The sequence below is a fragment of the Candida jiufengensis genome (genome assembly GCF_024610255.1).
Source record: "Candida jiufengensis strain CBS 10846 chromosome Unknown scaffold9, whole genome shotgun sequence".
Lineage (NCBI taxonomy): Eukaryota > Fungi > Ascomycota > Pichiomycetes > Serinales > Debaryomycetaceae > Lodderomyces > Lodderomyces jiufengensis.
This window is the reverse complement of record NW_026261554.1, coordinates 275,551-298,488: the sequence shown is the minus strand read 5'-3', so window position 1 is coordinate 298,488 and position 22,938 is coordinate 275,551. Positions and strand designations below refer to the sequence as shown.

Here is a 22,938-nt window from a genome sequence, read left to right as displayed (position 1 = left end):
TATTCCTTAACACCAAAATAAAAATTAATCATCTTTCTCTAAATTTAATTCCAAAAATTATAAATCTAATATTGATAGTATATTAACAAAAAAATATCATTTAAAAATGAGGAACAATATTCGTCAAAACGCTGATAATGCGTCAACAACGTCAGTATAGTTTTAGCTAATACGGCGCATCTAGAGGGCCAGACTTCAAATGTTATTTCCCATAATGAATTTTCTCAATAAATAAGCTTTAAAAAATATTTGAAACCAAACAAAAATTCAAAGTTAATTCTCCGACAGTAAAAAGTAAAAGTCTTAATTAGTAAACTTAAGCAGCAATAGTAACTTCAACATCAACACCTGGTTGGATAGTGATTTGAGTAATTTTTTTAACAGTTGCAGCAGGAGCTTGTAAATCAATAACTCTTTTGTGAATTCTTAATTCATAAGCATCCCAAGTTTTAGAACCTTCACCATTTGGAGTTTTTCTAGTAGTGATTTTTAAAACTTTAGTTGGCATACGAACTGGACCTTTTTTAACAATATTGTTTGAAGTAGCATTTCTAATAATATTATTTGAAACAGCTTCTAATTCTTTAACTTTAGTTGAAGTTAAAGTAATTCTAATTTTATGAATTTGTTGTTCTGGTTCTTGTTCTAATTTTTCTTTGTTGATTGGAGCTGACATTTTTGATTATACGTGATTATAGTTGACGTTGTTGAAGAAAGAAAAGAAAAGATCAAGATTTAGACTGGTTCCGAAAAATTTTTGTTTTGTTCTGTTTGTAAGAGAATTGTTTGGTGCGTGAAAAATTTGGAAAATTTACGAGAATTTGAAGACTTGTCACGTTTTTCAACATCCGGTTCATACTTTATTTCATCTGAAACATCTCTAAAATCATGTGATTCTAATCACGTGTATAAATTATTTTTAGGGTTATAACTATCATAAATACTATTTAAATTTTTAGTACGAGTTTCGATTAAGAGCTTGCGTTCTAGCAATTGCTTTTGTCAATTTTATGGCGTATAAATGTTACGAGCTGATAAAGCGGTGCAACAAAACACTGCATTTAACAAAATTCAAAATACAGAATCAACACTGATTCTCAAAACTAATGATATGCTTCGTGCCAAACATGAACTTGGGCTATGCATGGCAATGAATTAGCCAATTGTCATAGTCATGACCGTAAAACATTTTTCAATCTTTTAATTCTATTTAAGATTTAGTTAGTAAATAAAAAATTCTAATAATTAAATGCCCATCTCAGATATATAATCAGATATCAATTAATAAATGGTTTTCTCCAGTTTGAAGTTTTTGGATTGTCAGAGAGATTCCCAATTGAAAAATTCATCATAATAACTTGATTGAGCATTATTTAATAAACTGAACATACCATTGAAATAAGTAAGTAAAAAATTTTAAAACTATTCGTTTCACCCGAAGTGATAAAGAAAACACTGATGGGATGTTTCAAAAAAGAAAGTGAAGTAGTTGTTGATGATACGTTTTTGATTTTTTAATTATCAAATTTCAATTTACGAGATGTTCTTGTTCTTGTTACACAAAATTAAATATTTGTGCACCAGATTTTTTTGCAACTATTTGAAACAAGATAAAAATAAATTTAAATTGTATTACATTGAAAAGTTAAGATTTTATTAGTATGATGAATTTAATTTACAAATATATACAGATTCTAAAATACCAACTATGCACTTTCATTCCTCAAAGCTTCTTTTTCCAAACCTCTCACAACTTTCCACATTAATTCTAAATCTTCAGGAGTTGAATAACCACTAGTTGCCCATCTAATTCTACCTTGAGAATCTAAAATATATATATATCCAGAACATTGATTATCACAATGTAATTTTGTTCTTATATCTGGAGGTAAAATATGCATTGGTAGTATGAAATATTTATTATATCTATCTGGTGATATTATCTTTTTGAGGTTTGATAAGGAAAGATTTGTTACAATTCCTTTTATCCAAGTAGTTGGCATATTTATATTTATTATTTGAAAATTTGGAAATTGTTTTTGAAAAGTGGAATAATCTTTTGAGTATAAATCTTTACCATCATAATCAAAATATGATCTCGTACATTTATCTCCAGTGATTGATGAAAATAATCTAACAATACTATATTTATTACCCAAAACATCATACAAACTTTCTTGTTTCCCATTCAAAGTCTTTGCAATGAAATCAGGAAAGAACAAAGATTTATCTTGTTTGAACCAAGATATCGGAGGTTTAAATATTTTACCTTTCGTATTTTCAAAAGATTTTGCTTCATATATTGGTGAATGTTTTAAATCATAATCTAAATTTTTTTGTCTTCTTTCTTTTGCTTGATCCCCAAATAATTCTTGTATAATGTTGGTTAAGGAATAAGTATCTGATAATTTATGATTTAATAATACTGGTTTGGATAATCCTATTGGTCTTGTTATTTCAAGCGATGATGATTGTGGTGGTTTTGATACTTCTTTTATAGTATTTAGAAATTTGAAATTTCTCGAAGATGTGGTAAATAGTCTTATACTTTTCATTGAATAAACATTGATTGAATAAATATTGATCTAGTCTTTGAATATTAATGGTAGTGTTAAATTGTACTCGTTTCTTAAACATTTTTTTTTTTGTTGATCTCTTTTAGAATAGAAAAACATCAAAACGAAGTCATAGAATCAATATACAACCATCACCAAGGATCATGTCAATACAACTCAGAAATGGTCTAGCCAATCAGACATTGGATCATGTACTAGAAGATTTAATAGTACGATTTTTAGTTAATGTACCAGAAGAAGATTTATCATCAATTGAAAGAATATTCTTTCAAGTTGAAGAAGCTCATTGGTTTTATTTAGATTTTGTACGGCAATTAAATCCAAATTTACCAGCATTAAAGATGAAACAATTTTCAACAAAGATATTGGAGAAATGTCCACTAATATGGAAGTGGGGTGATCCATCTGAAGCATTATCAAGATTTGGGAAATATAAAAGTACTATTCCAGTAAGAGGAGTTGCTTTATTTAATAAAGATTTAACCAAAATATTATTGGTCAAAGGGACTGAATCAAATACTTGGTCATTTCCAAGAGGCAAAATTTCAAAAGATGAAAGTGATATTGACTGTGCTGTAAGAGAAACTGAAGAAGAAATTGGGTTTAATTGTGGAGAATTAATTAAAGATAATGATTATGTTGAAAGAACTATAAGGGGTAAAAATTATAAAATATTCTTAATTAAGAATGTATCAGAAGATACTGAATTTGAACCATTGGCAAGATTTGAGATATCAGAGATTAAATGGTTTGACATCAAAACAGTACAAAAGAAAATTAAATCAAATCCAAATAATTTTTTCATAGTTGAAACAATTATAAAACCTATGTTGAAATGGATCAGCAAGAATCAAGGTGTATTAAATGAGGAAGAAATAATGTTACAAGTAGAATTAAAATTAAAAGATTTAATGGGATTAAATAAACCAGTAGAAAATGCAGATGCAGGTAGAGAATTATTAAATATTTTACAAAAAGTTGCCAACAAGGAAGAAATAAAACCTTCATCAATGATAAATGTTCCCATTCCACAAAATCAAATGCCATTTTATCATCAACAACATCCATTTTTCAATGTGCCATTACAACCACATCATCATCAACATCAACAATTTTATCAACAACCAATTGCACCAAATCCTGAAAATTTAAGAAAACCTTCAACAAATTCAAAAGAATTATTATCAATATTAACCACTACAAAATCAGAAAAGAAAAAAGAAGATTCTCATACAACTCAAAAAAAGAAATCAATAGATTCAGAAAATATTCGATCAAGAGCTCAACAATTATTGAGTGTCTTCCCAAAAAAGAAACAACAACAAATAGAAGAAGAAGCAGTAGTGGAATCACTGCCTGAACCAGCATCATTACCTAAATTAGAAAGACCTACAACATCGCTGCGTCAAATTCCATCTAACGAAATCGAAGAATCTATTAGATCATCATATCAAAGACAACCAGCAGTTGGTAAGAAGATCAAATTACTTAAAAGGTCAGATAACAAAAGTTCAGGAGATTTATTAAATTTGTTAGGTCAAAATAACAATAATAACAATATTGATAATAGTAATGAAAACATCGACGAAACTACTAATAATGTCACAAAAATTGAGTCTAACAAAGCTCAAGATGACTTACCACCACTGCCAAAGTCACAATCAATCAAGCCATTAAAAAACGAAGCTGCATCAGAACAATTAATTGGATTCTTACGTAAAAACCACACACCACAAGATGACCAACACAAGAACCCAAACAATGGATTCTTAGGATTACTCAAGAAAGAAGATGATAAATCCCAACACGCAGTATCACCAACAAAAGACTTTTTAAGCTTATTGAAAAAACCAACCACTACAGAAACCAAACCACTACAATCGTCAACATCATCATCGGCAAACAAATTATTAAATATGTTAACTAGAAAACCATCAGAGACTACCAATAAAGAAATATGGGGTAAAAAAGATCCTTCCCCCAATTTAACAACATCACCAAACATCTTGGCGAGTGTTGAACAATTCAATCAACCAATATCTCCATTTCCAGACATTTGGAGCTCACAACAACAACAACAACAACAACAACAACAACAACAACAACCACCACAATCAAACAATTTTCAAAATTTTGAAAATTTTGAAGATTTTGAAGATTTTGATGATAATTTTGAAAATGATGAATTTTTAACTAAAACTTACAAAAATTTTGATATTGAGAGTGATGAAGAAGATGTTGATCATCTTGTTGATCCAATAATATTAAAACAACAACCATTACAACAAATACATGATCCATTACCACAATTGCATCAACCACCCCAACAAAGTTCTATTCAACAAGCGCATAATCCACTTCAGCATGTACAACAACCATTACAACAACCACATCAACAATTCAATTTTCCACAACACACCAGTCAGCAAGAACAACAAAAACCGTTAGGGTTATTTGCCCAAAATAATACACAACAAGAACAACCAAAACCATTTGGATTATTTTCCCAAAGTAACGACCAGGGAAACGGGTTATTTTCTCAGAGTAACGATCAAGGGAAAGGATTATTAGCATTATTAAATCGTGGGAAATCATGAACTTAAAAAAGTTACAAACAGTATCTAGCCTATATAGAAAAAAATTCATTTGCATTAATTTTCAATTTTTGACGCTTTTTAGGTTGTGGTACTTCTTCTTCTTCTTCCACTTTGGTATTGGGTTTGAAATTTGGATCTCGTACGTAGACGTAACCTCTAGCTGATATTTTATTTCTCGTACTCCATAATAGGTCTAATGGTGCCGGGTATGATTTGTTGATAATCATAAGGTCGATTATGTTTGGGCTTGAGAAATTGAAATCTGGGAACATATCCTGTAGCACGTATAATCCTAAAGTCAAATGATATTGTGCTTGTGGTTTCATTAATAACCAACCCTCTTTTTTAATCATTATGTTTGTTTCAATGCATTTAATGTTGGAATCTAACTCTAAAAAATTTAGGATCCCAGTATTCGTAATTTTTGTATTCACTAATTTCATCATTATAAGTTTGTTTAGCTTCCCATGGTAGATTGAAGTTCTTAAGTTCGATAAAAATGAATCATCAACCTGATGATTGCTTAGATCTAAACAAATAAGACTTGAAATGTTAAAAAGCATGAAATAATCTTCTCTTTTAAATTCCTTCAAATGAGATAAATCTAGTACTATTTTTGACATAGTCGAATTAAGTTTTGAAACAACGTCGACAATAGGTACATTATTAAAAATTGTTTCAATTCTATGTTTGTTACCATTAGGTATACTATTTAGTAAAACTGCTTCATCCCTCTTGTTTATAAACAGTCTAGTTTTATGATTTTTAAAGTCAGATCTTAATCCAAAAACATTGTTAAATTTTATAAAAATCTCAATGGTATCCTTCCCATTTCTTAAAATACAATTCCAGACTGGTCTCCAAATTGACCAAGGTAAAGATTTCAACAAAGACTCATTGATATTGGAACAATTCAAAGATATTTGATTAGCACATAAGTACTTTAATGATTTTAATTTTTTAATTTTTGGTGGATCTAATACATGTTCTATTGTTGTCCATGGATATGAAGAGACTTGAAATGATGTATCTATGAAATTCAGATCTGTTTGACCATGTTTTGATAATTTCTTTTCGTATGTTTCAAATTCATCTTTCTTTTTATTAAATTTATGTCTTTTTGATCTCTTTTTATCTTTCCCCATTCATTTGAAGATTATTTTTGAAACCAGAAATTGAAAAATAAAATCTGAAACACAAAAAATATTTAATAGATGAGATATCAATTAAACTTATTAAACTTACTTCACTTCACCAACTCACAATGAAATTGGATACTTCTCACATGAGGTACTTAACCTCGGATGATTTTAAAGTATTACAAGCAGTAGAAATAGGTTCTCGAAATCATGAACTAGTTCCAACACCAATGATACATTCAATATCTGGAATGAAATCACCATCAGGTACACAAAGATGTATTGGAGATCTAGCTAAATTAAAGTTGATAAGTAGATTGAGAAATGCCAAGTATGATGGGTTTAGATTGACTTATAATGGGTATGATTATTTAGCTTTGAAATCTATGCTAAACAGAGATACTTTGTATTCAGTTGGTTCAACTATTGGTGTTGGTAAAGAATCTGATATTTTTTCAGTTAGTGATCCACAAGGTAAACAAAAAGTTTTAAAAGTTCATAGATTGGGGAGAACTTCGTTTAAGACAGTAAAGAATAATAGAGATTATTTAAAAAACAAGCAAACTTCAAATTGGATGTACTTGTCGAGATTAGCAGCAGCTAAAGAATATGAATTTATGGAAATATTATATAATAATGGATTTAATGTTCCTCAACCATTTGATTATTCAAGACATTGTGTAATGATGGAATGGATAAAAGGTATACCAATGAAACATTTGAACAGTTCAAATTTAGGTAAATTAGATTACAAAAAATTATATTCAGAATTAATGAAATTTATAGTAAAATTAGCCAATTACGGTCTTATTCATTGTGATTTCAATGAATTTAATATCTTAATCAAAAATCCCATAGATAAAGGAGAATTCGTAGTTATAGATTTCCCACAATGTGTATCAATAGAACATATAGACGCAAAAGAATATTTTCAAAGAGATGTTCAAGGAATACGAGATTTTTTCAAAAAAAAATTTAAATATGATCCACAACATGATTCAACAATGTATGATACTGATGGATATGGTGATGGATACAAGTATGCTTATCCTAATTTTAAAAGAGATGTTGTAAGGGAAAAACTGTTGGATGTTGAAGTTAAAGCTTCGGGGTTTGCTAAAAAGACAACGGGGAATAAAGAAGATAAAGATTTGGAAAAAGCTGTTTTGGGGATGAGAATAGTTACTGATGAGAGCGATGATTTATCTGAGGTTGAAGATGATGAAGATGACGAAGAGTATGAAAATGAAGAGTATGAGGATGAAGATTATGATGAAGAGGATTTTGAAGAACCAAAACAAGATGATGAAGAGAATGAAAAAATCATAGCTGCTTTATCAGCTGGTAATCAGAAATTAAAAATGGATAAACTAGGTAATTATATAATAGATGATGAATAGATAAATAAATTGTCACTACAATCATTTCTTCAGTTCGATTTATTTTATAATGTTTTTAATTATTTTATTTCATTATTTATACAGAAAAATCTTTAAATACATAATTTTCTTAACGAGTAGCCATACCTTTAGTAACAGCTCTTTTTAAAGTTAATTCAGCTTTTCTATAATCATCAGCACTTGAATCTTCAATTTCTAAAGTTTGTAAAGCATCAGATAAAGCAGTTTCAATTTTATCTTTAGCTGATTTTTTTAATTTAGCACTTAAAACTGGATCAGTAACAGTTGATTCAACTGATGCAACATAAGCTTCTAATTTTTGTTTTTGTTCATGTCTTTTAGCAAATGCATCATCTGATGATTTGAATTTTTCTGCATCATTAATCATTTTTTCAATTTCTTCAGTTGATAATCTACCAATTGAGTTTGAAATAGTAATGTTGGCTGATCTACCGGTTGATTTTTCAACAGCAGTGACCTTTAAGATACCATTAGCATCAACTTCAAAAATGGCTTCTAAGACTGGTTCACCAGCTTGCATTGGTGGAATGTTTTTTAAATCAAATTCACCTAATAAAGTGTTTTCGGTACAGTTGACTCTTTCACCTTGGTAGACTGGGAATTGAACAGTGGTTTGATGATCAGCAACAGTGGTGAAAGTTCTTCTTTTAATAGTTGGAACAGTTGTGTTTCTTGGGACAACTGGAGCAAAGACATTACCTTGCATAGCAACACCTAATGATAATGGAATAACATCTAATAATAATAAATCTTTAGTTTCATCATTAGTTGATTGACCAGTTAAAATAGCACCTTGAACAGCAGCACCATAAGCAACAGCTTCATCTGGGTTAATTGATTTTTCTAATTGTTTACCATCAAAGAAATCTGATAATAATTTTTGAACTTTTGGAATTCTTGTTGAACCACCAACTAAAACAACTTCATCAACTTGTGATTTATTAACTTTAGCATCTTTTAATACTTGTTCAACTGGATCTAAAGTAGATTTGAATAAAGCTGAGTTAATATCTTCAAATCTTGCTCTAGTGATGTTAGCTTGGAAATCTTCACCATCAAATAATGAATCAATTTCAACAGTGGTTTGAGTACCTGATGATAATGATCTTTTAGCTCTTTCACAGGCAGTTCTTAATCTTCTTAAAGCTCTTGCATCACCTGAAATATCTGAACCAGTTTTTTTTTGAAATTCTTTTTTTAAATGTTCTAATAAATTAGTATCAAAATCTTGACCACCTAAATGAGTATCACCAGCAGTTGCTTTAACAGTGAAAACACCACCAGTAATATTTAATAATGAAACATCAAAAGTACCACCACCTAAATCGAAAATTAAAACATGTCTTTCTTTTTCTGATTTACCAGCACCTAAACCATAAGCAATAGCAGCGGCAGTTGGTTCATTAATAATTCTCAAGACATTTAAACCAGCAATGGCACCAGCATCTTTAGTAGCTTGTCTTTGAGCATCATTGAAATAAGCTGGAACAGTAATAACAGCTTTTTCAACTTTTTTACCAATTTTAGCTTCAGCAATTTCTTTCATTTTAGTTAAAACCATTGATGAAATTTCTTGTGGTGAAAAAGTTTTAGTTTCTTCTAAGTATTCAACTTCAATTTGTGGTTGACCATTTTGTTCAACAACTTTAAATGGCCATGATTTAATATCTTTTTGAACTGATTCATCATCAAAAGCTCTACCAATTAATCTTTTGGCATCAAAAACAGTATTTTTTGGATTTAAAGCAGCTTGATTTTTAGCAGCATCACCAATTAATCTTTCTTCACTAGTAAAAGCGACAAAAGATGGAGTAACTCTATTACCTTGTTCATTTGCAATAATTTCAACTGCTGAATCGTATGTAGCAACACATGAGTAAGTAGTACCTAAATCGATACCAATAGCACCTTGGAAAACACCGTCAGCCATTATGTTATTGTTGTTATTATTATTTGAATAATAAAGTTGTATTAATATGAAAAAAAAAAAAAATTTGGTAAGGGTTAAATTTTAATAAAAACTAAATAAATTTTTAAGAAAAGAAAATGAAAAATTTTTCAAACCGGTGAAAAATTCCACAAAACAAAATGATTTGGTAGCATTGCCCTGAGATGATGATTTAATTAAAATTATTATACAGGTACATTTTAACTGACTGATTGAACTCCACATGTTTCTCTTTTTTTGCAACCATTTTAACAACAATTGAATCAATTGACATTAACCTTTTCCATTATTCTTGATTCAAAATTTTGTCAAACTCATCAAGTACGATTTGAACATTAGATTGTTTACCACTAATAGTAACAATTTGTTTCCAATCTCTTCTCCTTTTATTAACAATATTTGAATAGTCATAAACATTTTCAATATTAATCCAACATTTCAGTTAAATTCTAATTGATTTTATTAATTGACCTTGATGACCGAGTATTTTTGTTACTTGAGTTGAATTTAATTTTATACTAATTTCAATGAAGTCATCAGTTACTGATTCTTTGATTGTTTCAGTTTTTTTAGCTGGTTGTGGTATTGTACTTAGTGGTGGAATATCAAATAATGTTTCATCTTTTGTACATTTCATTAAGTTACCGATCAACATATCAATTGAAGTACTTTCAACTTTAATAATTCCAGGATTAATGAAAGAGCCTCTTAAATTAAAACAATCTTCAATTGAACCTTTAAACAATAAAAAATTTTGTTGTTGCAACAATACCCGCAAAATCACTCGTAATATTTCAATTGAATATGATAAAAATGCAATTTCCCAATATATACTCGGTGAACTTTTATTTTTTTTGAAAATAATTTCAGTTCTGGAGTCAGAATTTACAATAACCAAATTATGACTTACTAGATAAAAAAATAAATTTTTCAATTCCATAGTAGTTACTAATAATTTTGGCAACCATTGTGTTAAAAAATTAGACTCGCTTATTAAACTTAATTTGAGCTCTTCTTGAAGAATAAATGAGTTGATTTTTGATTGAATCTCCATGAGTAATTGAACCAACAATCATTGGAATGAATAAAAAATAGAATTGTTGATAGTAGAAATAATTCATATTTTTGGTTGTAAAAGTTTCTGACTTTTCTGTTTATTATTAATTTTTCAGTTTTGCAACCAAATTTATTTTTACATACAAATTAAAAAATTATCAACGAAAACATTTTACACTTACCAAACAAATCAATTCAAAAAATCAAACATGTTGTATTTGTTGTAAATTATCGTATTTATGTTTATATAAATAGTCTAAAAATTAGTTATTAAATATTAAATTAAATTATTAAAAAATTAAAAAATTGAGCTCTACTCATTATTATAAATATCTCTAGCAACGTCATATAAGAAATTATATTGATAAACAGTTTGAACCATCATCATTCTTTGAGTTCTTAATTGGAAAACAGTCTTATAAATTAGGTCTTTTGTTGGATTTGATTTCAAAATTTCTTTATATTTTGCCTTATTTTTAAATAAATGATCATAAACCATAAAAGTACCTGATCTACCTACTCCTGCTGAACAATGAACTATGGGTACTGGTGGGTTTTGTTCATCTAATTGTTTTATTTCATTTATGTGATTAGATAAATTTTGTAGTGGTATTGAAGATGGTGGAGTTCTTGCATCTGCCCATTTATAATAGTAGAAATGATATATTTTCTTCTGTTTTAATCCACTTTTTAATATTAGTTCAGTTAATAAATAATCATTATTCTCATCATATGATTCATTTATATTTTCAACAGTTAAATCATCATAAATTAAACCATCTTCTAAATTCTTAGAACCAAATGACCATTTCTCACCTAATTCAGGCCAGTATTTGTCACACTTCACTAAACCTTGTTCAATTAAGGGAGTAACCATTACTATTATTCCGATATCATTTTGTTGTTTTTCCAGTTCATTAAAACACATTGACCAAAATTGATTACGAGTATTGTCTAATGGTCCTTGACATGCAATATATGAATTTTTCATGGAATTTTTTGAAGTAGATAAATTAATATATGATGCATTAATATAATCAGAATAAGAATCTTGTTTAATTGGTAATTTGACTCTTGTTTCATTCCATGGCGTTACATTAGTATATCTATTTCTATTCTTGTTTTGTTTTGATATAGCAGCAGTTAATGACCAAATGGAAGTTGTTGGACTATTTAAACCTTCAATTATTCTATTTGATTCAACTTCATTTAATTCATCAAATTTATTTCGAATTTCTTGTGGCGTTATCGTTAATAGAATCGGTTGTTGTTGTTGTTGTTGTGATTGATTATTTAGTGATTTACCATTACTATTCCCTATATTATTAATCTGTATTATTGGTTTTTTAAAAATATTCATTCTATTAAATGAAAGTAGTTGCAGTGTAATCATTTTTGGATTTCTAGAAATTGCTTTTCTGATCTCTTTACTAATTTTTTTTTATCTTATTTATTATTGTGATCTTAATTATTGTTAAGCAGTACAAGAAGAATGAAAACCCCCTTAATTCCTGATAATTAATAATCAGTTCAATAACTGTAGTTAGATTTAAATATAAATTTGATTAATTGTAAAAGAAATGATGATATGACTCAACTTTTTTTTTTCAAAAGTTAGATAAAGAATTATAGATTGAAATATATATATTTAAAATAAAGTTGGTATTTAGATCCAAGTTTCTGCGGTAGTCTGCGGAATAGTTTAAGCTAAAAACTATGATTTCTTTTTTAATTTAATTCATGATTTAAAATATTATCGTATCATTTATTTTTCTAAATTCGTAGCCGTCGATGAATGGTTAAAGTTACTATAATTTCATATTTTACTTGTTAGTTTCTGATCTTATTCGATGGCAATTTTAAGATTAACCTCTTTGTTCAGAGCCTTGAAGAGAGCACAGATATTGAAAACTAGCTAGAACTGATGCTAGTTTGATCCCTGACATAGTTCTCGAAACGTGGTTCTCGAATTAGCACTAAACTTTTAAACCCCGAAATACGCTAAATAACTTTATTTTGTTCGTTCGTTCCCCACCACACCATTCAATTTACATTTTATTTGATTTGAACATCCTCACGTAAAAGATTCTTTGCATTTTGATCTTTCTCTATTTGCAAAGACATATTGACTCGTTACTCTTTCTTTAAAAACCAATAACTATGATCTCTCAACACAAGGATGGTCTGCCTCGTTTAGTAGATTTTATAAGTTCAAGACTCGAGAATAACATAGTTTCACCTTTATAAAACTCGATATGTAATTGAGTAAATTAGAATGTGCTTTCAAAATACACATCAAAGAGCTATTGCATTGTTTTGTTTTGTGACTAAAGACATGTGAAGGTTCAGCAGTATAATAAGAATATTATAAATTTTAGATTGGTGTGAATCTATAAACTTGATTGTTTTTAGGGGAGATTTTCTATAAATTACAGCTCAAACTTAAAGTCGACATTCATTTGTTGACTGACTAGTACTTCAATCTTGGAGGTCATTGGCTGCTACATTAAATGCAATTATTTAACCTAACGAGAATGAATAATCAATATTTGTGACGTTTCAATGCGAAAACATTACAATTTTGATGATATAATAAGGTCTCAAAAATCGACCATAAGTTATCTTACGGCCATAATGATAAAATTAGTTTACAGAATTTTCACTAATCAAACAATTTAAAACAAGACCAATTCAACCCAGGTTTAAAAAATATTTTAAAGAATAGTTTGAAATATACGGCAAGTTAACATCAATTTTGTGTAAAATCTGTCAAACTCATGTGATAAACAGCATGTATACTACGTGCTTTTAAGAGTACTTATTAGACATAGCATGTTTTTTGGCTACAAATTGAATGATTTGGAGTAATTGTACTGACTACTTTGCCTGGCTAGCTCAATCGGCTAGAGCGTGAGACTTTTAATCTCAAGGCTGCGGGTTCGAGTCCCGCGTCGGGCTTTAATTAGCTCTGTTGATGTTTTTTGCTGTTTTTTTTTTAGAGAGTGGAAATTACCTAATTTGTTTGAAGCTGACTGAATAAAACGAGTGCTTTATAAGAAAACGCAGTATATCAGGGAAGATTCTATCATCGAAGCAAAAAGCATGAGAAAGCGTTTATTGTTGAGTTGAGATGAACATACAGCTAAAAGCATTCTCAAGTGCATTTACTATATTAGACCAAAAAATCGTTGAAAGGATCTCCTTTCCTTTGTGAAGTGATAACATATAACTTTATTATCAACTATATAAAGTATAATTAAATATGTTTCAAATTATTTAATAAAATTCCGGAGTTTAAGTTGCAAAAATATTTTATCTGTCATCTTTTTTTATTTTCTCTCTCTCTTCTTTATTATTTAAATTTTTTTAAATTTTGCAGCCAAATATAAATTATCAAATTTGTGGTTTAAAAAATTGAACAACAACATTCAATTACTTATGACTATGCTCGGAGTTAAAGCTTAATAATAATCTTTTATTTGTCAACTCAGCTTGATTGAGCGATTCAAGCTCACCAGTTCAGATTTTAGTGTAGGAAAAAGAGAAATTACAATCTACAAGTCATTCTCTATTTAAGATTATTTATACTTTCTGGCAAAAGCTTTGTAAGATATATTCGAAATAATGTTCTCTTGAGCTACACTAACTCCGGATAAGAGCTTCTATCATCTAGAGTCACACTAAATTTTCAAATCTAATTTTTATTTATGTTTCAGATCATCAACCTATTTGTTTCACTTAATTATTATCTCTCCGGGTGTAATATTTTACTTCATTAAATCAACCGGGTCAATAATTTGCACTTGTTAAGCTCTCTCTCGGACTTCTGTTTGCGCAAAATAAATGCTACCAAATTTTATATATAATTATTGAGATTATTTAATTTGATAAATAAATAATAATTATTTTTTTTTTTCTTTTTATATAAGATTGAAATATTCAATTTGTTAGTTTGGTTTCATTTTAATAGAAGAGATATTTATAAACTCAAATTTTTAACTATTCCAACCAATCAATACTACTGAATATAACAATACATCACAACAATGTTAAGATCAGTTAAATCAATCACACAAAACTCAACAAAATTATCACAATTTATTAGATTTGCATCAACAAAAAAATATGATGTTGTAGTTATTGGAGGAGGACCAGGTGGTTATGTTGCAGCTATTAAAGCAGCTCAATTAGGTTTAGATACTGCATGTATTGAAAAAAGAGGAGCATTAGGAGGTACATGTTTAAATGTTGGTTGTATTCCATCAAAATCTTTATTAAATAATACTCATTTATTACATCAAGTTCAACATGAAGCAAAAGATAGAGGTATTGCTATTGATGGTACTGTTGGAGTTGATTTTGGGAAATTAATGGCAGCTAAAGAAAAATCAGTTAAACAATTAACTGGTGGAGTTGAAATGTTATTTAAAAAGAATAAAATTGATTATTTAAAAGGAACAGGATCATTTGTTGATGAAAAAACAGTAAAAGTTGAACCAATTGAAGGTGGTGAACCAATTGAAGTAGAAGCTGATAATTTTATAGTTGCAACTGGTTCAGAACCAACTCCATTCCCAGGTATTGAAGTTGATGAAGAAAGAATTGTTACTTCAACAGGTATATTATCATTAAAAGAAATTCCAGAAAGATTAGCTATAATTGGTGGTGGTATTATTGGATTAGAAATGGCTTCTGTTTATGCTAGATTAGGATCAAAAGTTACTGTATTGGAATTTCAAAATTCAATTGGTGCAGGTATGGATGCTGAAGTTTCTAAAACTACTCAAAAATTATTAAGTAAACAAGGTTTAAATATTAAAACTGGTACTAAAGTTTTATCAGGTAAAAGAGAAGGAGATGTAGTTAAAATTGAAGTTGAAGATGCTAAATCTGGAAAAAAAGAAGATTTAGAAGCTGATGTATTATTAGTAGCTGTTGGTAGAAGACCATATACAGAAGGTTTAAATTTAGAAGCAGCAGGGTTAGAAAAAGACAATAAAGGAAGATTAGTAATTGATGATCAATTTAAAACTAAACATGATCATATTAGAGTAATTGGAGATGTTACATTTGGTCCAATGTTAGCTCATAAAGCAGAAGAAGAAGGTATAGCAGCAGCAGAATATATCAAAAAGGGTCATGGACATGTTAATTATGCAAATATACCCTCAGTAATGTATACTCATCCAGAAGTAGCTTGGGTTGGATTAAATGAAGAACAATTGAAAGAAAAAGGTATAAAATATAAAGTTGGAAAATTCCCATTTATTGCTAATTCAAGAGCTAAAACAAATTTAGATACTGATGGATTTGTTAAAATTATAGCTGATGCAGAAACTGAAAGATTATTAGGAGCTCATATTATTGGTCCAAATGCTGGAGAAATGATTGCTGAAGCTGGTTTAGCTTTAGAATATGGTGCTTCTACTGAAGATATTGCAAGAACTTGTCATGCTCATCCTACTTTATCTGAAGCTTTTAAAGAAGCTGCTTTGGGAACTTTTGATAAACCAATTAATTTTTAAGGAAAATAGATAATTTTTATTGACGGAATTAATATATATTCATTTTTGAACAATTTGATGATTATATACAAAATCTCTATAAAATTTTGGACTTTGGTACCTTTAAAATCCAATAGTTTTAGCTGTACCTTTTGGCAAAAGAGCCATAAATTTATATACTTTTCCCATCTCTTCATCATCAACCAATCTTTTATAAGCACCATAAATTTTATCTTGCAACTCCTCGTTATCTGAATTTTGTTTAAGTAATGAATCAATCCTATACCCAATTCCAATATTATGTAACCATTCACCTTGAGTAACGGGACCTTGTATTTCAACTAAATTTTCAGTTAAATTTTTAAGATTAGTGAAATCAACATCGATTGATAAATCAACTTCTCCTGGTTTATAAAATGGTGATACAAATTTATGTTTGTAGATCCCACGTAATGAATTTTCTGGTATTTCATTAACTACTCCATAATCTATTATAAGTGCAGCTCCAGTCTTATTGTTTATTAATTGTGCAATTTTCATTATAAAAAGTTCAGCTTCAGTACATATTTCAATTCTTGAACCTACGGGTAAATCTTTGTATCTAGCACTTATTTTGGGTATCATTGAAGAAGGAGTTTCTTTCGGTGATATACTTAAGTGGAATTCAGTATCTAATGAAGGATCATTTTGATGTTCTTGTTTAGTTTCTAATTTTAATTGATCATTGTTGACACTAGGTGTATGTTCCACAACCAACTCTCTCCACCCGTCTTCTTGTTTTATGAATGATTTTATAGGTAATGCATCAAAAAATTCATGAGCTATTATATAATTTGTTACGTCTGATTCTTGTGTGATTGCTTTCTCTGTATCTATCCATTTTATAGAATTACCCCATTTAGTAACTGATGTGTTATGTCCTTCATCAGTTGTTTCAAAAGCTTGTGTCTCATTACATAATTTCTTATACTGTTCCATCCTTAATACTTTGGAAGCTTCAATCATTAATATCTCAATATTAGGTTTAACAGTACTAACACTACGTACAAATTTATTAAAAGTATTCATAACATCATAAATCAATGTTCCCTTACCTGGACCAAATTCAATAAATCTTATAGTAGTAGGTTGTTCTTGTAATTGCCATAAATTATAATACCAAACTCCAATCATTTCTCCAAATATTGAAGAAATTTCAGGACTTGTTATAAAATCCCCTGTTTTTAAATTTAATGGATCTCTAGTTGTATAATAACCAAAATCAGGATGAGTTAAACATTGTCTCATATAAGCACTTAATGGAATAGCACCAGTTAATTTTATAGTTTGTCTGAAAAAATCAGTTAAATTTGTGATTTGCTTGGGGGATGGACCTTGTTCTGGAAATTGAGCAATTTTCCCAATATTTTCACGTAAATTATGATCTCCTTTTATATCTTGTTCTAATTTTTGTATTTGTTGTTTGACTATTTTTGCAGCTTCTTCATATTCTTGTTTTGTAAATTTACCAAAATATAATCCATCTTTATGTGGGGGTATATCTTTTTGTTGTGGTTGTTTTGGATTTTTTTCTGGGTAATTTGTTGCAAAAAGTCTTTTATTTAGTATTGATAGCCTCGTCAGACTTTTGAATGGTATATATCTTAACATTGTTAGAATTTGAGAACTAATTGTCTCTAATCAAGTTTATTCTAAAATCATTAGAATTTTGAATGGATCTAGAAATATTTTATAAAGCCGCACCACACCAAATGCTACCAAATCGCACTAAAATTTTAACTAACACGATAAAGAGAGAAAACAGAGAAATTATTTTGTTTACTTTAAAAGTTTCAAATCAGAATTTCAATTGACAACCAAATTTTTTTATATTTTTAATTTCATATTCAACCCAACTTTCATTGCATTCATTTAATCTTCATTTCTCTATTATATTATTCGGGTTTCATCACTTTAGCATCACAATCACTTTAGTTAAGAACAATCAATTATAATGTCATTTGCTGAAAATTTTTGGTCTTATGATTATAATCTGGGGTTTCAAATATTATTTAATCAATTAAAAGAAGGTATTAATGAAAATAATGATTATATTGTGTTATTTAAAAAAAGAATGGAACTGGAACTTATATATGGTTCATCATTACAATCAATTCATTCAGACATAAAACCGACTTCAAAAAGACAATTTAATGACGATTATGTTTCAACTATCAAGAATTCATTCACTAAACTACAAGATAATTTTTCAAAACAAGGTGATTATCACTTAGTTATTGCTGAGAATATTGAAAATATGGTTCTAAAACCTTTTGAAAAATGGGTTGGTGAACATGAAGAAAGAGTTGATTATTCAATAACTACATTAAATTCAAAATATAAGAAGTTGAAAAATGTTCAATCACAGACTGATAAATTACAAAAAAAATATTTCAATAAATGTAGATTACTCGAAGAATTTAAAAATCATTATACTGAAGAAGAATTAAATGATGAAATTAATTTTTATACCCCAAATGAAACCGAGGAAGATGAACCAGATAGTAGTTTTGAATTTACACAAGCTGAATTAAATACAAAACAAGTTGAACAATTAATAAAACAAATGCTAATGGGTATACCTAGAATATCACATAAAGTTGCCATATTGGGGACTTATCAAAATGTATCTACTGGAAGTTCAATAACTCAATGGGTTCTAGATAATGTAACAGAAGTTGAAAAAAACCTCGAGAAAGCAGAAAAATTTGGACAAGATTTAATTAATAATAACTTTATCAAAAATATAAACCCAATTAATAAGACATTTATAAATTCATCACAATTTTATTATCAATGGAAACCAGAAGCGTTTACATTAGCACAAATAAAACTCAATGATCAAGAAGAAGATAAAGCATTCACAAAAAGTTTTGGACAATTTAATTTCGATGATGTAAAAGAAGCAATGGGTGTAAGTAGTATAGATTATAATGATAAAACTCAATACCCTAAATTAGTTAATGATGTTAAATATTTAGATCTTCAATATTTCGAAAAAGTGGTTGAGTTGGATCAATTGAGATGTGAATTTGAAGAAATTGCAATGGATCATTTAACTTTTATGCAAAAATGTGAATTAGATAGATTAAAAGCAGTTAAAAAAGTAACTTATGATTTTATTGCAAGTTTTTATACAAATACTAATGAAATTCAAGATATTTCTCAAGAATTAATATTAATTGAAGAAACAATTAACCCAAAGAATGATTTAAAATTTTTAATTGAAAATTATTCAACAGGATATTTTAAACCTCAAGTAACATTATATGATAATTATTATGAATCAAATATTAAACAAACTTTTGGAGTTGATTTAAATGTAAAATCAAGATTAGATAAAAAAATTGTACCATTAGTGATACAATGTATATTAAGTTATTTAGATCATGTATACCCTGAATTAACTGATGATGAAGAAAGGATACATTTATGGACTCAACCAGTTCATTTAACAAATATTCATCAATTAAGATCACAACTTAATAATATTGATGATGCTAATAAAATTAATGAAATATTATCCAAAACTAATCCCATAGTCATTACAAACGTATTAAAATTATATTTATTAGAATTACCAGATTCATTAATTCCAAGTAGTTTTTATGATGTTATAAAACTTTTATATTTAAATTATAATGATATAAATCAAAAAGATTCTCGTATCAATGGATTACAAAATGTATTATCAGAATTACCAAAATGTAATTTAGCTACATTAGATGCTATATTAACTCATTTAAAAAGATTGATTCTTATAATTGGATCAAAAGATAAATCATCTTCAAAAAATTTACAACTGTTAATTTGTCTAGAATTTGGTAAATTATTACTAAGACCTAAAATTGAACATTTCAATGAACACACTAACCAAAAACAACATTTAAATGATAAACATCCAGTTAATCTTGTACAAGATTTAATTCAAAATAAAGAAACTATATTTAATGAATTAAGAAGAATATCATCAACAAGATCAACTAAAAGTAATCCAGTAAGTAGAGATAACTCAATATCATCAACTACAACTCCAACAAAACCTCCAATAGATATAAAACCAACAGAATCATTAGCTGCAAAATCAAGATCAAGATTAGAATCAAGATTGAAAAGTGCAGTAAAACACAAAGATAATCAACAACAACATCAACATCAACAACAACCAAATTCACAACCACCACCACCTCAAGTCAAAGAAGAACCACCACATGACGAATCACCATCTAATGAAAAAGAAAATATCAAACCAAAATCAACATTATCAACTCCACCACCACCAACCCCAACAAAATCACCAATTCAATTAAAAAGATCAACATCACCAAAAAAGAAAAGATTAAGTTCAATGCTTTTAGATGATCAAGTTTCTACAGATAGTATAAATTCAACCCCATCAAAATTAGATCCAAGAAGAAAATCAACTGATTCATTAAGAACATAACTTTTAATTTGTAATTACTTTTTAATTTTTTTATTTAAAGAAGTTTAGAATGCTTTATATCATGTCTAAGTCTATAAACAAAAACAACCAACACCAATAGCACAATCACTAAAGGAATTAAAATCCATTTAATCAATTTATCCACCACCGAGTCATTTCCATTGGCACCAATATTTATTTGTGGTTCTTGATTTTTTTGTTTTTGATATTGATAAGCTACTTCTTTATGTTCATTCATTAATAAATCAACTTTTTTTGAAAGTTCTTCCATTCCATAATGTTGTTCTCTTACTTCCCCTATAACTTTTTTATTTAATTCTGAAATTGATTGTAAAAGTTCTATATATTGTTTTGATATAGTGGATTGTAAATTTGAAATTTGAAGTTGTGTTTGATCTAATGAATTTTTTAAATCTTGAAAGTCTTGTTTAGAAAATTCACCAGAATTTGAAGATGATGATGATGTTGAAGAAGATCCAACAATTTTAGAAAGATCAGCTATTGAAAATTCTAAATCATTTAATCTATCAAGTATAATTGAAAAATCTTGTCCTGAATTAGGTTGTTGTTGTTGAGTTTGTTTTTCAATTTGTAACATTTCTTCACGATGTTTTCTAGCTCTTTCCATTAATGATTCTCTAACAACACTAGGTTTTACATGATCATCATCATCTATAACTTTGTTGATGGTATCTATTTTAAGTTCTCCATCAATTATAACTCCATGATCATCAATAGAATCTTCAGTTAATTTATCCCATATTTTAATTGATAAAATTTCAAAACTTTCCAAAGATTGTTCATTTACAAAACTAGTTAATCCAAATCTATAATTATTATCTTCAGGAATTTTAATTTTATCAGTTTTGAAACATAAATTATTATCAACTTGAATTTTAAACCAATTTCTTTCAGAACTATATGAAATACGAATAGTAAAAGGAACGTCACTTTCCAAATATCTAAATCCACAATCTCCTATACTTTCTTCCAAAGTGTATTTATCCCCCAGGGATGATCCATCATTATTAAACAACTTTAAACCTTGTTGTTGAAAATTATTAATTGAGATTTTAAATCCATCGAAATTTTTAGAACCTATAGTTGACACAACATCATTATAAATCCATAAACTTAAATTATTATCATCAAATTGAATATCTTTAGTTTTTCCAGTTGATCTAAAAATTAATTCTATTGTGAAATCTCGTTGTGGAATATTTTGATTTGACCATAATGAATCTAATTTCGATAAAATTAAACGTCCAGAATCAAATTTTATACCATTTGATAATTGATAACTTGATATATCTGATTTATCATTTATATGTAAAAGATTATTTAATGATATATCTTCTATTATGTCTAAACTTGATGAAAATTGATTGACTTCTTTTTGATGTTGTTGAATATTTACATTAGGAACGAATGCAAATGAAAATGCAAAATTGAATAATAATGTTGTTATTAGTTTCATTATATTCTTTCGATCATGTGAGATCTGTAATCGATCAATTAAAAAAGATAAAAGTAATTATTATTTGTGGTTCAGATTGTTATTGATCTGAATTTTTCAAAGTTTCGCAAACTCGAACTAAAAAATTCAAACTCGAATGAAAAATTACGTCAAAAAAAAATTAAGAGAGAGAGAGAGAGAAGAATAAGAAAAATAATTATACATCAATTGAGAATGTAACCAAAATTTACAAACAAACAACTTTTTCTTATACATATCTAAGTACTATCTATCAAATTATCTATAAACTATCTATAAACTATCTAAGAACTACAAAACTATTTATCTATAATTTATTTAAAATTTATGATTTTCTTTGTTAAATTGGTTGAAGCTTTAATTGATAATAAATGCGTTAAAATTCTTGTAACAAATCGGGCAAAAATCAGCAATACACATGTCTATCTCCCCAAGCTCCTAAACAATTCCTAAATATAGTCCTATCATTTCAATCTGTCAAGTTGATGAAGTGGGTCCAATTGAAATAAATATTAGATCAAATTCAACAAAATAGAGAATTTCTGGGTTTGTGTAATGGCATTGGCTGCAAACTTGAAAAAATTAAAGAGGTTTAGCAGTTTGTTTTAAGGTGCAGAACAAAACAAACTACGAGAAAATGAGACTTTAGTCTCAACGATTTATAAAGGACGAAAATCAATTACTGATTTTATGGGGTTCGGAACGTTGAAATGATATTT

The 22,938-nt window shown here is 28.1% G+C and overlaps 12 protein-coding genes across 12 annotated transcripts; 4 read left to right on the top strand and 8 right to left on the bottom strand. All coding sequences in view use genetic code 12, as the record gives it.

The window, feature by feature from the left end:
• Nucleotides 1-316: 316 nt before the first annotated feature.
• On the bottom strand, nt 317-676 carry RPS20 (40S ribosomal protein uS10; the record flags this gene model as incomplete). The annotated part of the gene is made up of 1 exon (XM_051761543.1): nt 317-676. The coding sequence occupies one exon, from the start codon at nt 674-676 to the stop codon at nt 317-319; it is 360 nt and encodes a 119-aa protein (XP_051622735.1).
• A 1,030-nt stretch (nt 677-1,706) lies between these two features.
• KGF54_000119 (uncharacterized protein) lies at nt 1,707-2,555 on the bottom strand (the record flags this gene model as incomplete). Its single annotated transcript, XM_051761531.1, has 1 exon — nt 1,707-2,555. One exon carries the CDS (start codon nt 2,553-2,555, stop codon nt 1,707-1,709), a length of 849 nt encoding a protein of 282 aa, XP_051622734.1.
• A 164-nt stretch (nt 2,556-2,719) lies between these two features.
• Nucleotides 2,720-5,173, top strand: DCP2 (decapping enzyme complex catalytic subunit; the record flags this gene model as incomplete). The annotated part of the gene is made up of 1 exon (XM_051761520.1): nt 2,720-5,173. The coding sequence occupies one exon, from the start codon at nt 2,720-2,722 to the stop codon at nt 5,171-5,173; it is 2,454 nt and encodes an 817-aa protein (XP_051622733.1).
• Nucleotides 5,174-5,202: 29 nt separating this feature from the next.
• KGF54_000117 (uncharacterized protein) lies at nt 5,203-6,318 on the bottom strand (the record flags this gene model as incomplete). Its single annotated transcript, XM_051761509.1, has 1 exon — nt 5,203-6,318. The coding sequence occupies one exon, from the start codon at nt 6,316-6,318 to the stop codon at nt 5,203-5,205; it is 1,116 nt and encodes a 371-aa protein (XP_051622732.1).
• Nucleotides 6,319-6,437: 119 nt separating this feature from the next.
• Nucleotides 6,438-7,712, top strand: RIO2 (protein kinase; the record flags this gene model as incomplete). The annotated part of the gene is made up of 1 exon (XM_051761498.1): nt 6,438-7,712. One exon carries the CDS (start codon nt 6,438-6,440, stop codon nt 7,710-7,712), a length of 1,275 nt encoding a protein of 424 aa, XP_051622731.1.
• Nucleotides 7,713-7,821: 109 nt separating this feature from the next.
• SSB1 (Hsp70 family ATPase) lies at nt 7,822-9,663 on the bottom strand (the record flags this gene model as incomplete). The annotated part of the gene is made up of 1 exon (XM_051761487.1): nt 7,822-9,663. The coding sequence occupies one exon, from the start codon at nt 9,661-9,663 to the stop codon at nt 7,822-7,824; it is 1,842 nt and encodes a 613-aa protein (XP_051622730.1).
• Nucleotides 9,664-10,123: 460 nt separating this feature from the next.
• KGF54_000114 (uncharacterized protein) lies at nt 10,124-10,735 on the bottom strand (the record flags this gene model as incomplete). The annotated part of the gene is made up of 1 exon (XM_051761476.1): nt 10,124-10,735. The coding sequence occupies one exon, from the start codon at nt 10,733-10,735 to the stop codon at nt 10,124-10,126; it is 612 nt and encodes a 203-aa protein (XP_051622729.1).
• A 315-nt stretch (nt 10,736-11,050) lies between these two features.
• On the bottom strand, nt 11,051-12,097 carry PTP1 (tyrosine protein phosphatase; the record flags this gene model as incomplete). Its single annotated transcript, XM_051761465.1, has 1 exon — nt 11,051-12,097. One exon carries the CDS (start codon nt 12,095-12,097, stop codon nt 11,051-11,053), a length of 1,047 nt encoding a protein of 348 aa, XP_051622728.1.
• A 2,686-nt stretch (nt 12,098-14,783) lies between these two features.
• LPD1 (dihydrolipoyl dehydrogenase) lies at nt 14,784-16,262 on the top strand (the record flags this gene model as incomplete). Its single annotated transcript, XM_051761454.1, has 1 exon — nt 14,784-16,262. One exon carries the CDS (start codon nt 14,784-14,786, stop codon nt 16,260-16,262), a length of 1,479 nt encoding a protein of 492 aa, XP_051622727.1.
• Nucleotides 16,263-16,364: 102 nt separating this feature from the next.
• KGF54_000111 (uncharacterized protein) lies at nt 16,365-17,891 on the bottom strand (the record flags this gene model as incomplete). The annotated part of the gene is made up of 1 exon (XM_051761443.1): nt 16,365-17,891. The coding sequence occupies one exon, from the start codon at nt 17,889-17,891 to the stop codon at nt 16,365-16,367; it is 1,527 nt and encodes a 508-aa protein (XP_051622726.1).
• A 343-nt stretch (nt 17,892-18,234) lies between these two features.
• Nucleotides 18,235-20,724, top strand: KGF54_000110 (uncharacterized protein; the record flags this gene model as incomplete). Its single annotated transcript, XM_051761432.1, has 1 exon — nt 18,235-20,724. The coding sequence occupies one exon, from the start codon at nt 18,235-18,237 to the stop codon at nt 20,722-20,724; it is 2,490 nt and encodes an 829-aa protein (XP_051622725.1).
• Nucleotides 20,725-20,758: 34 nt separating this feature from the next.
• On the bottom strand, nt 20,759-22,201 carry EMP46 (Emp46p; the record flags this gene model as incomplete). The annotated part of the gene is made up of 1 exon (XM_051761420.1): nt 20,759-22,201. One exon carries the CDS (start codon nt 22,199-22,201, stop codon nt 20,759-20,761), a length of 1,443 nt encoding a protein of 480 aa, XP_051622724.1.
• Between the last annotated feature and the right edge of the window lie 737 nt (nt 22,202-22,938).